The sequence below is a fragment of the Oreochromis aureus genome, linkage group 12 (assembly GCF_013358895.1).
Source record: "Oreochromis aureus strain Israel breed Guangdong linkage group 12, ZZ_aureus, whole genome shotgun sequence".
Classification (NCBI taxonomy): Eukaryota; Metazoa; Chordata; class Actinopteri; order Cichliformes; family Cichlidae; genus Oreochromis; species Oreochromis aureus.
Genome location: NC_052953.1, coordinates 15,007,221 through 15,022,278, shown reverse-complemented (window position 1 = coordinate 15,022,278; position 15,058 = coordinate 15,007,221). Strand labels below are relative to the sequence as shown.

At 38.6% G+C, this 15,058-nt stretch overlaps 3 protein-coding genes across 3 annotated transcripts in view; 2 read left to right on the top strand and 1 right to left on the bottom strand.

Moving 5' to 3' along the window:
- Positions 1–2,237, bottom strand: part of oxct1a (3-oxoacid CoA transferase 1a) — a 54,275-nt gene extending 52,038 nt beyond the window's left edge. Inside the window, exons 1-2 of the mRNA XM_031727381.2 lie at positions 1,993–2,237; positions 885–993 (exon numbers count right to left, since the gene is read on the bottom strand). Coding sequence (XP_031583241.1) covers positions 885–993; positions 1,993–2,088 — 205 coding nt within the window. The 5' untranslated portion in view covers positions 2,089–2,237. The remainder of the gene's footprint in view (positions 1–884; positions 994–1,992) is intronic.
- Positions 2,238–4,123: 1,886 nt separating this feature from the next.
- Positions 4,124–10,261, top strand: c12h5orf51 (chromosome 12 C5orf51 homolog). Its single transcript, XM_031727380.2, has 6 exons — positions 4,124–4,390; positions 5,128–5,237; positions 7,409–7,555; positions 7,973–8,104; positions 8,234–8,348; positions 9,182–10,261. Exons 1-6 carry the CDS (start codon positions 4,297–4,299, stop codon positions 9,415–9,417), a joined length of 834 nt encoding a protein of 277 aa, XP_031583240.1. The 5' UTR covers positions 4,124–4,296; the 3' UTR covers positions 9,418–10,261.
- Positions 10,262–10,355: 94 nt separating this feature from the next.
- Positions 10,356–14,607, top strand: fbxo4 (F-box protein 4). Its single transcript, XM_031727379.2, has 7 exons — positions 10,356–10,616; positions 11,827–12,098; positions 12,175–12,395; positions 12,719–12,794; positions 12,881–13,053; positions 13,168–13,373; positions 13,465–14,607. Exons 1-7 carry the CDS (start codon positions 10,461–10,463, stop codon positions 13,549–13,551), a joined length of 1,191 nt encoding a protein of 396 aa, XP_031583239.1. The 5' UTR covers positions 10,356–10,460; the 3' UTR covers positions 13,552–14,607.
- The last annotated feature ends 451 nt before the right edge of the window (positions 14,608–15,058 follow it).

Below are 15,058 nucleotides of genomic sequence, written 5' to 3'. Positions count from 1 at the left end.
CGGACATGCGATAGTTCACGCTGATTTATATTCCAACGTAGGAAGTGTTATGAACAGCTGATCAGATCGGCAAAGCGTGTTTCTGGAATATTATGTTTTTGTTGATGGAAGTGCTTTTTATGCAATTTTTGCAAAGCTATATGTGGAAGGAAACCGTGACCTAGGGCAAGCTAATGGAATAAGATGTAAGTACAACTCCTACGGTTTCATATGCAAACAAAATTATTGCGCTACCTTACGTGGTTACAGTTCTACAGGGATTTAAAAATAGTTAGGCAAAACGGAGCGTGCCTGCTCCGACCGGTTGTAAAGGGTTAATGATATATTTTAGGTAATAATTTATAAAATTAGGGTTAGAAACGATAGAAGACAAATGGCACGATAGACACTTTTCTATCGTCCACACGATATATATCGTCATATCGCCCAGCACTACCACAAGCTACAGGAATATTATTGTTGTTGACTGTGTCCACCCCTTTACAACCACGGGGCTTCTGATAGCTGCTTCCAGCATGATAACAAACAATGCCACAAAGTACAAATGACCTATAATTGTGTTCTTGAACATGACAATGAGTACTCATCACTGTAATCAAATGGCCTCCACAGTTAGTAGAGCACTTTTGGGATGTGATGGAATGAGAGATTTGCATCACAGATGTGGAGCTTGTTTTTGTTTCCAGCACCTTGATGAGTCTATGCCATGAAGAAATATGAAGCTATAAGAGGATCTAACACAGTAATACCAAGGTTCCTCATAGTATCCAGTGAGTGTATGTAAAATATAAAGCATAACGTATTGTTAGGTGAACAAAATCATCATAAACCAAGCAGTCCTATCTGACTTGTTACAGTATGTTTGTGAAAGTACTATACATTACCTCCCACAAGAATGGTAGCTCCATTATGGATATCTTTAACTGCTTCTACAGGATCTGAGTAGAACTTTGAATTTTTCTGACTTGATGTGGAAAAGTAAGAGCCACAGGTCTGTAGAAAGCACAAAAGCATGAAAAACAGCAAATTTGCATTCATAAAAAATGCTGTTTCAGCAACACCAAAAAAAACCAAACATGTAAATTCTAAATAGAAGCACAAAAGAATAAGGCTTAAAACCTAATGACATGCTTGCACAGTTCAAATCCAATTTATTCTGTGGAAGAAAGGAAAAGTAAACCTAACTGTTGAACAAATCCTGCAACAAAAGGAGGGGAGATTATGATAGCACACAGCCAAGAGCCAAAAACCAACAGTCAGCAGAGGATTCAGGTTTAAAATCATGTGTTTAAAACCCTGCGTCAGGCCAATGCGAGCTGCTGTCTTTTGTAAAATCTCATATCTCAGACAGTAGTTAAACGCAAGTTCAACCATGAAGGGCTGTTAAAATCTAAGATATCACGCAGATTGCTGCAATCACACGGTGCTTACTGTGTGGGTGATGATTAACTAGCATTCAAGAGAAAGCTTAAGTTCACAATGTTCTTGTCATTACACACAAATACATTGTTACAAATAAGCTTTTTATTAGTTAACAAAACGAGCTTCACATTATCGACTCTATAATATTGGAACATGTTTTTGAAAGTTTTGTGGCAGGTGTTTAGATCTAAATCTAAGATTACGTGGTGTTGAGTTACGCGCACTTGTGATCATTTTTCCCTACAATACAACTACACATACCTTAGTCTGATCAAATGACCTGAATCATTTTATTCACGCCTTTCTCGATCTTGGCAGCAGTTTTTGAAAGGATTGCCAAATGTGTTGTATTGCGCGTATCCGCAAGGTTGTGCGCCCTGCAGGCTGAGGTCAGCCCACAATAACACAGAAATGCAAACTTAAAATATAAACGACGCGAAGCTTGGTTAATGGTTTCATTTCAAATGTAACCAATACTTTAATGAGAGTTTAATTATTATATTGTCGTCTTTTTTGCAGGAACATCATCTCAACCTTCTTACAACGGGTTAACGTCGCTGTTATACTGACCTTGCTCAATTGGTGGATGGCGAAGTTTAATTTGGTTCTGTGGTAGGTTTTCAAAAGTATATTTTCCGCTCTGCACAAAGCTTTGAGGGCCGCCATGATTTGGAGCTACAAACTTGGGGTGGGCGGAGATGCAGGGTGAGCGCTGACTGGACCTTTAACCGAGCTAGCTGAGGGTCGCAAAATGTGGCTAAACGCAAGCCCCGCTCGGCGCCACGACGCTATTGGCTGTTGTTTTCAAGCAGGATGGAAGGAGAAACTCTTCTTCGTTATCTTTTTTTCCCCCTGGTAAGCTAGGCATGTTTAAGTGCATTGCCGCCTACTGTTGGTGCTGTAGCGTCATTGCCGTTTGGGAAAGCCCAATACTACCCTTGTTCTCTTGTTCTTTTTTTAGTAGGGCTATACTATATTCAAAGGTCCACGAATAAAACATTAATTTCCCTGACACAGCATGCAATGCATGAGAGCAATGTGCAATCTGTTTCCCCACTGCATCCCATTCTCACCATTGATGATTCAGCTCTCACCGAGGATGCAGTGGCACAGGATCCTGCCAAATGGCACATGCAAATCTACATTTTCCACCTAATCTTATCCACGCCATCAATGCTTTCAATCCCAACATCTGCTGGCACACAAAGACAGTTTCACAATCGATTAAATTCATTTTATTTATATAGAAACCATATTTCAAAACAGAAATTGCCTCCTGGTGTTTAGTATTAAAAGATAAAACCCTACAATAATGCAGAACAACCCCAACAACTGACAAAAGACGACGTGCTATGAGCAAGTACTTTGGCGACATTGGGAAGGAAAACTCCCTTTTAACAGGAAGAAACCTCCAGCAGAACCAGGCTCAGGGAGGGGCGGCCATCAGAGTTGGGGGTGAGGGGAAGGAGACAAGACAAAAGACATGCTGTGGAAGAGAGACAGAGATTAATAATAGCTAATTAAATGCAGAGTGGTATTGTGAAGGCATTCTCATTTTTTTTTCATTAGAATTTTGACATAGTAAACAAATCATGATGCATTAAAACCCAATTCCTCTGAATTTGGAAAGCCTATATTAACTCTTTGGAAACTTCCAGAACTCAACTGCCAAAAAGGCTAGGCCTTTTCATTTGATAAAACTTTAGTGTTTCATTTGCACAAAGCAATCTAATTGCAGCTTCCTACATTTCCACCAGCAGAATATTTTTTCTGAAGCTTTCAACAACCCTATTGAAAGAGTGATGAAAGTCAGTAGATGCAAGACTGAATACGTGTGTGAATGAGAGAAAAGCATAGACAAGAGGTGGAGCCATTTGGAGACAAAGTTAGAGAGGAAAGCTGAGATGAGATGGTCTGGACACATGCGGAGGGATAGTGCATACAGGCTAAAGTATTCTGACTATGGAGCTGTCAAACAGGAAGAAAAGAGAAAGACCACAGACAAGGTTTATGGATGTAGTGAAAGAGGACATGCAGTGGGTTGGTGTGACAGCAGAGAATGGAAGAGATGGATTGAAATGGATGATGAAGATCCACTGTGGTGACCCAGCTCAAAAAAAATTTAGTTTTTAGTTATTTGCCCTTCTGCCCCATGAAAACACAATGTTGAGGAGGCACAAGGCAGATGTCCTACACCGTGGAGTCTGTCTCAGCAGTTTGCAACGCACTTCTTGCAATACCATGATTTTTCCCAGTCTGCCTCATGTTGCACAGAATTTCCCCTTCTATTTTCCTCATTTAATTTGTATCCACAAACAGGTTCCAGCAATATGCCCTCTCCAACAATCAGAAATCTGTAGCTCACCCCTATATTTCTCATATCTTTCCTCTGCGTGCACCCCTGACATTTCAAGCGAAAACCCACTGATCATTTCTTTCATCCCTCCTTTGAAATTTATTTTTCCACTTTGTGTATTTTCCACCTAATAGAAACGGTTTCTGGCCTGGTAGAATCATTGCATAGGACCAATTAACTAAAAACTGACTAACCCCCCACCACCACCCTTTTTTCCTTTTTTTTATTCTAACCGGCTACCAACAGTTTATTTCCTACTGTTTGAGTTATTATTTTCCAAAGTCGCCCCAGCAGACGTCTAACTTTATAGCACGCACGCTCCCTTCAGCTGTCAGCACCACCACACTATCTAAAAGTACACGTATGTTTACAGTTTAAAGTTAACGTTTTTTTCAAAGACAGGGATGATTTACTGGTATAATGCTACGGCCGTGCGCGTGCATGCACAGAAACGGAAATTGAAAATTCTTTGAGCACGTGAGTAAAATCCGTGGCTCCCGTGACTGGTACTTTTAGTCATGGCCGACGACTACAGACGACAAGGTTTCGAGTTGGAGAGAAGAATATTTGAGTTAGACATCAAGTGTTCGAGTCTCAGAGCTGAAAAGCAAGGTATCGATTACACTGTTTATTTGTTTGTCTTTCGGCAATTCATTCAGTACGTGGCAAACAGTGTTGGTTAAGGAATCGACTAGCAAGCAAGCAATCAAGCTAACTTCCAGCGTACGTTAGCTTGCAACCATGACAACAGCTGCTGTCTGGTGAAATGTTGCATTTTGGCAAAAAATAAAAACAAAAACCTTTCTGAACACATCAGTGCATATGCAGTTAGTTAATTATAATTAGTGGTTAGCAACGTTGCAGGACAATGTACATAACTCGCGGAGTTATGTTTGTATTTCACTCGGGTTTTTTGAGTTAACTGCTAACGTTAGCTAAAATGCAGTATTGTTGACATATGTGAAGGTATGACACATGATGGCTGGTAATGCTAGCTAAACGGCTGTCATCAATAAAGCAACGAAGCATCTGCATTGTCCTTATTGAATGTTAAATGGTGTCGTTAACTTTTTTACTTTAACTTGTATCGCAACCTCAAACGCCACCGTGTTAGTGCGCATTTCTGGCCTTATGTTTATCTGTGAATGCTCGCATGGGCTAGTCAGCTTATGTTTTATGCTAAAATATAATTTTTTTTCCTTGGCATGAGTCGAATGGTGGTGGATAAAGATTGTGAATGATTATAAAGTCTCGATCAACAATCGCGTACCTTAACATGTGTAACTCGGGATTTTTCATGAGTTTAGATTTGTACTTGGGTAATATGTTAACATATGGTTCTTCCGTAGATGATGACTATTTACAGAATGCATCTGCCATACTAGACAAGTTGAAAAGCTTTTACAGACAAGGAGGAGAGAGTAGCAACCTATCCAAGCTGCTGCAGGATTACACACAGGTACTTCCTTCCGTCAAAATGTATTTAATGTCTTGCGTTTCAGTAAAATTTTTTTAAGTAGTCAGTAACATGAGGCATTTTTTTTTAAACTACTAGTAATTTTTTTTACCAAAACCACAGAAAGCAGGATAAAATACCCTACTCAGTTATTCTGAACACAAGGTAATTTTTCTTACACTGCGTAGCAGTCTTAAACGCAAATATAAAATGTCTAAATCATTCTCACATTTTAGAAGGCGGAAGCAGAAAGTGACAGGTTTGCAGTAGGTAGGTTATTGTTGTATCTACATTTTAGTATAAACCCTGCATCTCTTAAAGATACTTTCAGGTGTTCCCATTTTCATAAGGGGTCACCACAGTTGGTTTCTCACACACATATTTTTACTTTTTTGCAACCCCAAGGGGATTTGTGTCTCCTCCCAAAATCAAACCAGGGGTCTTTTATTTGTTAGATGGACGTGTAAACCACTACACTATGCAGCCACTAAAAAACGGTCATCTCTCCAAAGTAAAAACTGAACACATTTCAGTCTCTTTACTTTTACAGTTTAAGTTTAGCGCTGTGCACACACGTCCAGGGGATTGAATACCCAGATTTGTTGGTTTAGTGTCTGTGTAACAGACTAAATTGTCATGTATAGCTAGAAGCAAGTTATAAAATGCAGTTGTACAATAAGGGAGTTTATATAAAAAAAGTAAATCTGTCTGCTCATCTACATTCACTCTGGCTTGAGTAGGTGAACATAGAGCAGGCAAAGGCTAGTTACATGTCAAGAATTGTAGCTAAGTTTGTAAAGTAGTGTAACATAAATGTTTTGTCACAGACAAAATGCACCATCTATTCAGTAATAAACGCTAAGCAATTTTCTATACTGTCTGAAAATAATTTCCTGTGAATTTTAGGGCTGCAACGATTTGTCGCCATAATCACTGGCATCGACTATAAAAATTTGTTGATGCAGAATTGTATTTTCTTAAGTGTTGAGCACAGGCGTATAGATGACTTTGTCCTGTATAGAGGCTAATGCACCTGTCAAATGGCTAAAGTCAGGACAGAGAACATCTTTAGCATGGTTATTAACAGCTGGGAACATCATCTCAAAGATCTCAAAGCTTTATTTGAACTTATGGATAGAAACCATTTTTAGTTTCCTACTTGCACATTTTTTCTTTGTTTAAATACTACTAGCAAATTAATTTATATTACCTAACATTTTGATTTATTTCATTTTTATTCTGATGGTTCTATTGAGTAATGTCAAAAGAACCATTTGATTATTTTCAAATTCATATGTTTCCTGGGTCATTATTTTAATTTGCTGTGGGACAAGACAACAGGGTATTCACAGTTGGGCAGACTTGAGCAGGTAAGGTACTGGAGCCTAGAATAAGAGGTTTGCCTACAGGAAGTGTAGATAAGAATTACTGAAATAATCATCGACTAATCAAAGAAAAATTAGGCAGATTTGATCTACTATCAAATTAATTGTTATTTGCAGCCTTAGTGAATGTTGCTAACATAGTGTCTTCTATAATGAGTCCATTGAAAGTGTCGTCTTTGCAGTTGCTGCTGTTTTCTGTTTATCTCTTATCTAAATTTTGACATAATTACAGAGCTCATATCAGGAAAACATGGAAACTTTGTCTGAAATAAAAACCCTCTAATTATGAGTATTTTAGTTCTGTTCACTTTGTTCCTTTAATGATTTACAGCCTCTGTGTGACATTGTAATGATGTCTAATGCAAACTGGCATAAATTTCCCCTAAATGCATCTCATAGGAGGTTCAAGTTGTATCATACTAAAGCTTTTTGAAAGACAGAAAAAAACTTTTTGAGTAGGCAGCTGATCTGATGGGACAGTAAAATGAGTGACTGCATTATTGGAAATTGCTTTATGTGATCTAAATTCAATTCAGTTTAATTTTTGTTGTGCGTGCTTATGTTGTGTTACAGCTCCAGATTAGATACCGATATCTCCAAACCTTTGTTTTTTTCCCCTTAAATAGTTTTCTTAAATACTTTTAAGAAGGAGCAACAGCTGGCAGGTGTATTATAGGCCTTTTATCCTATTTCGCAAAGTTATACATAGAGCAGGCAAAATGTTTATGACAATTTTAACACATCATTCAGTTTTACCTTTTTTTTGTTATTTTATTTTTCATCATTTAGGTGATTCTAGACATCACTTTTTATGAAGAGAATAAACTGGTGGACCAGGAGTTCCCTGAGGACTGTTCACCATTTAAAATTCAGCAGCTTCTTCAAGATCTGACTGAACCTGAAGTTTTGGCAGCACGGCTTGCACCAGCACAAGAGGTTTGTGTTTGTCTCAAACCAGTTTTGGTGTTGATGTGTTGTCTTCTACTCCGTTTTATGAATAGTGTACTTTGTATCAAATCACAAACTGTCATGTAGTCTGGTTATTACAGTATAAGACTATAAAGGTTACTATATGGGGACACAATCCCACAACCTAATGGGTATAAAAGAGGAGCAGACGCTCCTTTTTTCTGTTAAGATTATGTCCATGTGTTCTTTCTTGGTCTGATTAATTATCCAGTAATTATCCTACTTTCAGTAGGACGTCAGTTCAACTTGAATTTTCCCTTTGATTTGTGGTTACAGTACTCACACTTGGACACATGGCTTTAAAGTGCTTTATAAATAAAGATGGATGGATGAGGCATCATTGAGTGTCTGATATTGATATTCATGTCTTTTGGTTTATGTTAGGTGCAGTCTGTGTTGGGTTTAGAGCTGTTAGAATGTCTCTACTGGAGACGTGGAGCTCTGCTGTATATGTACTGTCATACCCTTCATCAGCGAAAACAATGGATCAAGAAAAACAAGGAAACATTCCTTAAGGTAACAAACAATGCAGAGATCTAAGGAGTTTCATTCATTGTTGGCCATACAACTTTACTTTGATTAAAACCAATCGTTTACCACTTTTTTTATGTTGCTTTTTTAATGCTAAACACATTTTTGACCCAGTGTATTCAGGAAGGTGTGCGATACCTGATGCGGATGCTGCAGGTGAGAAATTCTGTGAAGCTCAATGATGGTGTGGTGCTACATGACACTGCTACAGCAAACATCTTATCTGAAGGTAAATATGTTATTTATTATAGACGTGATAGACTGGAGCAAAACACTTAAACCCACGACCTCCCCAGTTATGTGATCGGATGTTTGTGTTATATTGTGGTGGGGAGAAACGTGACAGCTTGGCTGGAATCTCTTGTGTCCTTGGAGACGAGAGTTTTTGCTAATCAATGTGGTTACTGAGAATTACATCCCAGAGTAATCATTGGCAGGGATTATTAAATGCGGTTTGGGGGCTGAAGTCCTTAGTAAAACAGTTTTTTACTTCTAATTTGTGACCCTACTTATATCTTTGAAAATCTTAGGAGATTTAAAAAAAAAGCAACTGGACTTATTTAAAGTCGTCGAAGCTGCTTTGCCTCTCATCCCAGAGGCTTTTCAATTCTAAAACCAAAAGATGGAGAGTCCCATACTTATTAATGGGTACAGGTACAGAATTAGGTGTACAAATGTGAAAAAAGGCGTGGATCATTGCCACCAGAAGTTTCAGGTGACACTTCGGAAAAAACCTGCCCCAACATATCATCTGGTTATGGCTCACCTTGGCTTGTTTGGTGATTTACATGATTAATAGTGGTCAGCAACCACCTCCTAAAGGACAACCCCCACTAGGGTTTAAATACCGGGGGCTCTACATACAGAAGCCAAAGTGAAGAAGCCTCTGGGATGAGACGTGAAAAGTCTTCAACAGAGTTAAAGAAATCCTTCACTTTTTGTTTTTCTTCTTCTAATACTACAATGACCAGGATGACTGAAAACTGACACAGAAATTTTTGAACAATCTGTTTTGTTGTCGCCAGCTGGTCTTACTAACTACCGGTTTATCTTTTGGGTCAGGCATTTTCTCAGACACACACCTGTTGACAATGATGTACATTGGCGAAATGTGTTTCTGGGCAGTCAAGTATGAGGACTGCAGCGCTGACACTACGGAGCACAAAGAAGATCGCCTCCAGTTTCGGGACATTGGCACACAGATCCTCAACAAATATGTGCTTGCCTGTGAGGGCCCTCTCCAAGGCCAGGGCTGGAACACAGAGAATGCCAAGGAAATCCTCAGTATTTTACAGTGAAAAATATAGCTTCTCTGTTAAAATTGCCCTCAGGAACAGATCAAAGTTCAATATTCAAATGTGTCAATCCCAAATAAAAATGGAGCCCATCGGATGGGGTGCAGTCTTGTGAAAGTTTATGGGGAGGCACAGGGAGAGAGTGAATGTGAAGAAAGGAGATGCTGGATCAGTGTCTACAGGCAACCTAATCCTATGCCAAACAGCCCAGGCCAAAGCAGATGAATGAGAAGTTAGAGTATAAGACAAGCATTGTAATAGGGCTGCACAAGAGGCTGTTGAATAATTATTTGCCCTGGCCTGCTGAAAAAGCAGTGGCCACTCTGATTCCAGACTGTTGATTGGGGCACTTGTTTTGCTCTAAGAATGTGTCACAATAGCATTAATATTACTAAAGAGGTTATGAATAATAAAAAAGAAAAATTGACCTTTCATTTTAAGATTGTAACAAGTTTAAAGATAATACAGCTGGAAATGAGACATTGCACATTAACATTTATTTATTGTTTTGTTGCCATTTTTGTTATGCTTTTAATATATTAAAATAGCATATGCATTATTTGAATTTGTGTATAAAGTATACACACAGAAGGCAAAGAAAGGTGTTCGAACTGTTTGTCAGTGACGTATTAATGACCAATTCAAAGTATGTTCAGGTTTGTTCATACCAGCTTTGTAATGCACCACTTGTATTTTCATCTATTGCAACTTCCATTTTTCTGCAACTTGAATAACATTGATAGTGTAACTATTAATAGAGAAACTGTGTTGTTTGGGCAAAAAAAAATCTATCATTTTGTTTGTTTTATGTCCTTGTTGACAATAAACGTGCTTTGTTTTAAGAAAATGTTCCTAGTTTGCCTTCCATATTTCCCTTTACTACGTATTGCTGTTTTGTTTGATGATACTGAACTACAATACCCACAATGCTCCACTGCTGCCCAATAATGAGGAAGTGACAGGAAAACATCGGTATTGGCATTTCCTTGGTTCATAGTGTTTAGTTGTACACAGCGTTTATTCGCATATGACACACAAATTAAGACATGGCTGAAAAGATCCAGCAGCTGGAGTCTGTGGTGATCCGCAGCCTCAGGCGGTTTAGAGACCGCTATTTCCCTGATAAAGTTGTCGAAGCCGACTTGGCAGTTGGAGACTCGGGAAAAGAAGAACAACAGTACGGACTTTTGGATACCTTACCGGTAAGTCGCATAAGAGTCATTCACAGGAGACATGAAGTCTGTCTACCTCTACCTATATGTAGCCTATGTGTCAGTCATTCAGACAGGACAAGCCTAAAAGGATAATGTTGACCTCTTCAGGTTCTGCACACAGTCCGAAAGCTGTTTATAGAAAGAAATGATAGATGCTCAGTGTAAGTGTCGCGTTCAACTTGTAGGCTTCCAAAGTAGTTGTCATTGCCCCCCCCCCCCGATTTGACATGCCTCGACTACACCATTCTGAGCAGGAATACTGTAATGCATGTCTCCCCCCTTTTTTTTCTACATGGAAGTGGGCTTTAGAAGCCCACTCAAAAGGACTGAAAATGTCACTTTAAATAAAAATTGCACATATTTGTGCCAGTGGCATCCGAGTCAAGCAGTGTAATAATGAACGTGTCAACTGAACTACAGGGAAATTCTGTAGTTTTTCCTGCTACCAACTTTGAGAGGGGGGCATTTGGATCAAGTCACTTTGGTATTCCAATTAAAAAAACATGGGAGTAAAGAGTACTACAAGAGTCAATCCTATATGATTACTAAACCTTTACACTTGGGCTAGCGTTACAGGCTACACAACAAGTTTAAGGATAAACAAACTACTTTAAACCAATTGCAGATACTCGCGTAGTACACTCATAGGTAATTGTAGCCACAATTATGAAAAGTGCCAAAGTGAGACACATTTCCTCACCATACACTGGGACAGCTGACTGTGAGCACAGAATATTTTCAAGACATTTTTGTTTGTTTTGCAGTTTTCAAGTAGGGTCACACTTTGAAACTATCTGCACAAGCTAATGAATGAACTCATTTTAGTTCCAGTGAGGCATGAGGAGTAATTCCCAAAATGTGAGCTGCATAGGCTCATCGGCTCTAAAGTCTATGTCCTCCTTAGTTATGTTGGTTACCGCAAAAGCAGTAACCAACTGGTAACTGAATAATTAACTTTAGCTTGAGCTGCAACACCTTAGTGGAAATGTGGTTATTTAAGTTTTCACTTCCTTTGGCTTATCTTTGAAGTATATCAGCTGATTATAGAATTGCTTGTATTAGTGATTGTCCATTATCCCCTTCCAATCTATATTTAAATAAATACACACAATTGTTTTAACTAGGAATTTTAATCTACAAATATTTATTGTTGATATAGGAAAATCAAAATAATTGTGCTCCGTCATTCCTCCCGAAGGTGGATGTACAGTTTCTGATCATGACCTTTCTCTCTCCTGCGGATCTCTGCCACCTTGGAGCCACAAGTCGTTACTGGAGTGCCATGGTTAGAGATCCATTACTGTGGAGATACTTCCTATTGCGGGACATGCCATACTGGCCCTCCATTGATCATGTGACCATACCCCATCCAGACTTGCTGGATGCACCGCTGATAAGTGAAGACGAGAGCCTGGACGATAGAGAAGAGGGAAATGAAGGAATAAAACTGAAATTTGACTACATGTCTGAGTGAGTATCCCCCTGTTGTCCTGCATTACTGTCAGTTTCCTGGAAACATTTCTGAGCAAACCTTGTGTGTCAACAGATACCTGAAAGGTTGCCCATCTTCCAGACAGCAGTGGCTTCCTTCACGACCAGCATATGAGGTGGTGACCTCATTTTTTCAGTCCCTGGTACCCGCGTCTGAACCACGTTATGCCATGTTTGGTCCTGGCATGGAGCAGCTGGATGTCTCTTTAGTCACAAGGCTTATGCATGCTCCAGATATACTTCCTGTGTCAGGCACTCCACACAGACAGATAAATGGTAAGATAACACTGCTCTAAGGGATAAGCTTCTCATGGTATTTTTCTCATCATGATGCATAATATAGTGGCTGATTTTCCCTTTTAATCAATTTTAAATTGTAGTTTATTCTTTACTTACTAAAATGTGATTATTTTAAAGGCAATGTGTAATAATGTGTTACAGAAATTACATCAGTGCATTTTAATCACAGAATTAATCAACAGATAAGTTTACTTGCTATGTGTATTGTCTACCACTAGATGGCACTAGCTCACTACATACACGCAGCTTATCTACCCAAAGAATACAAACAAACATATGTAAACCTTTGTTTATTTCAGGTATTGGCTCGGGGATAAGTTACATGTTCAATAACCAACACAAATTTAATATCCTCACTCTGTATTCAACCAACAGGTGAGCACTTTGTTTGTTGCTGTATGAGTCACAGTTGTTTCTCATCCTTTTTGCAGTTATTAATCTTTGTGTTTTTGTGTCTGTAGGGCAGAGAGAGAAAGAGCCAGAGTGCAACAGGAGAGCATCAGCAATAAACTCTTTACCTTTGAAGGAAATGACGACTCAGGGGACCCAGTGTGTGTTCCTGCTCCTCAGGTTCAGCAGGTGTGCCAAGTGGTGGATGGGTTCATCTATGTTGCCAATGCAGAACCTGGGAGAGGTAAAATAACACATCTTTTTTTGCAGTGTAGTGCAATGACACATCATACTCAATGGTTTTTGACTGATCAATGCAGAACATTTGCAATAGGTTCATGGTTCATGTTGTCAATAGGTGGTGAGAAGTCTGAGGGAGTCCAGATTCGAGCTGTGCTAAACTGCAGTAGGGGTTCCACATCCAAACCTCTGCTGGTGCTCTCATGCATCTCAAGAGAACAACCAGAAAGAGTTCGGACTCCCAGCACCAGATCCATGTGTCGAACTCCCTGTGTTGACATGGCAAAGAGACTCGGCCTACCCCACCTGCCTAACCCATGGATGGTAATTGCTTGATATTTGATCAGGTGAAAGCTTTTCCATCCAAAGTTCAGCTTGTGGAGCTTTTCAACCTATTTCTCTCTTTCATAAACAGGTACAGGATACAGTGGCAGAATCCCTGTCGGGGCTTTTGGATGGCATTTCCTGGCTGCTGAGATGTTCTGGAGTCAAACTCTACTAACACCTGCTGTTGCACGATGGATCAGAACTGCAGACATCGGTCTTTATTGTCTTTTTTTGACACCAATACACACTAGGACATTTCCTGAGTCCTTCAGGTTCAGGACTGAAGGTTTGCCAATGCAGTTTAATTATATGGACTAGAAGCAAAAGAAAATATTGGGTAAACAGTGATCTTGGACACCTAAAAGACACTTTGGTATTATTTGCAGAAAGATCCATATGAAGGAGCTGTGCACTAACTCGACAGACTACTTTCATTTAACACTATTTTGAGAGCGATGCATACATGAAGTTGCATTAATGGTTTTGTGGTGGATGAAGGAACAAAGCAACAGGAATGTACAGTCAGACAGGCTTTAGGTCCAAAATTGGGAAAAATATTCAAATCAAATTAATTACCACTTAACTATAACACTTTATGTAAATAATCATTTAAAAGCATAAATGCTACTTTAATTTTTAATTATCATGACTGGCATAGTGAGTTACTACTTAGTCATGTGTCTGAATGCTTTAACATTTGATAAATGGTATTTTTAAGGCTTTTTCACAATCTTAATGGAGTAAAATGACTTTGGTGTAAAGGTAATTTCTGTTAACTCCTGACTTCCTATAGAATTGTCCTATAGAAAATCTGCTCATGCAACTTTCATGCAAAATATTTTGCCTACTGATCAAAGGTTTATAGCCACCCAATTTACACCAGCAAATATTGGGATACCACTTAATTTTGTTACTACTCAAACTCAAATTTTGTTACTTCTCCATAGTGTAATGGCTTACACATTCGCTTAACTAGCGAAAGATCACTTGAAGTGGCTCCTTGTGAATAATGGAGCACTAAAAATAGCCTTACTTCATAAGAATATTTCTGTCAATGCAGCAATATTTTTTTTTCATATATGCTGTATTTATTATTTTAATTGTTTACATCTTTTTTTTGTTATTATTGCACATTTTTCTTTCCTTTTACACATGGTATAAGAATTGCCGGTGTTGTGAGGAAAATCCTTCTTTTTCAAATGATAAATAAACTGTTTTTGGATAATTCTTATTAATGTGTAGGTCACATTTTGTCCTTAAATATTATGTAAACGATGACGGGGGTATTTGTTGAATTTCTTTCTGGAATTGAATCATGACAGAATACCATCTGGCCGCTAGGAGGTGCTACTGTGCATTTCTTACTATTGATTTTCATTTTGTTAGAATTTTAAATATCCTGACTTTTACCTGCTATCATGCCACTTTTAAGATTTCTGACAAACTAATAATGGATCCAGTTTTCAGTGACATACAGAACACAAGACAAAAATTTTTTTTCTTACCATAAAGTATGCAGTCCCAGAGATAGTTTGGATTATTACAGACAAATAGTTTAGATGGGCATCTCCACAATGCCAATGACAGCACACATATTGCTTATATTGCTTCTTTCATGTCTGGTAAACGTGAAATACATATATAATAGAATCTGCAATGACAACGTTGAGGTTTAAGCAGAA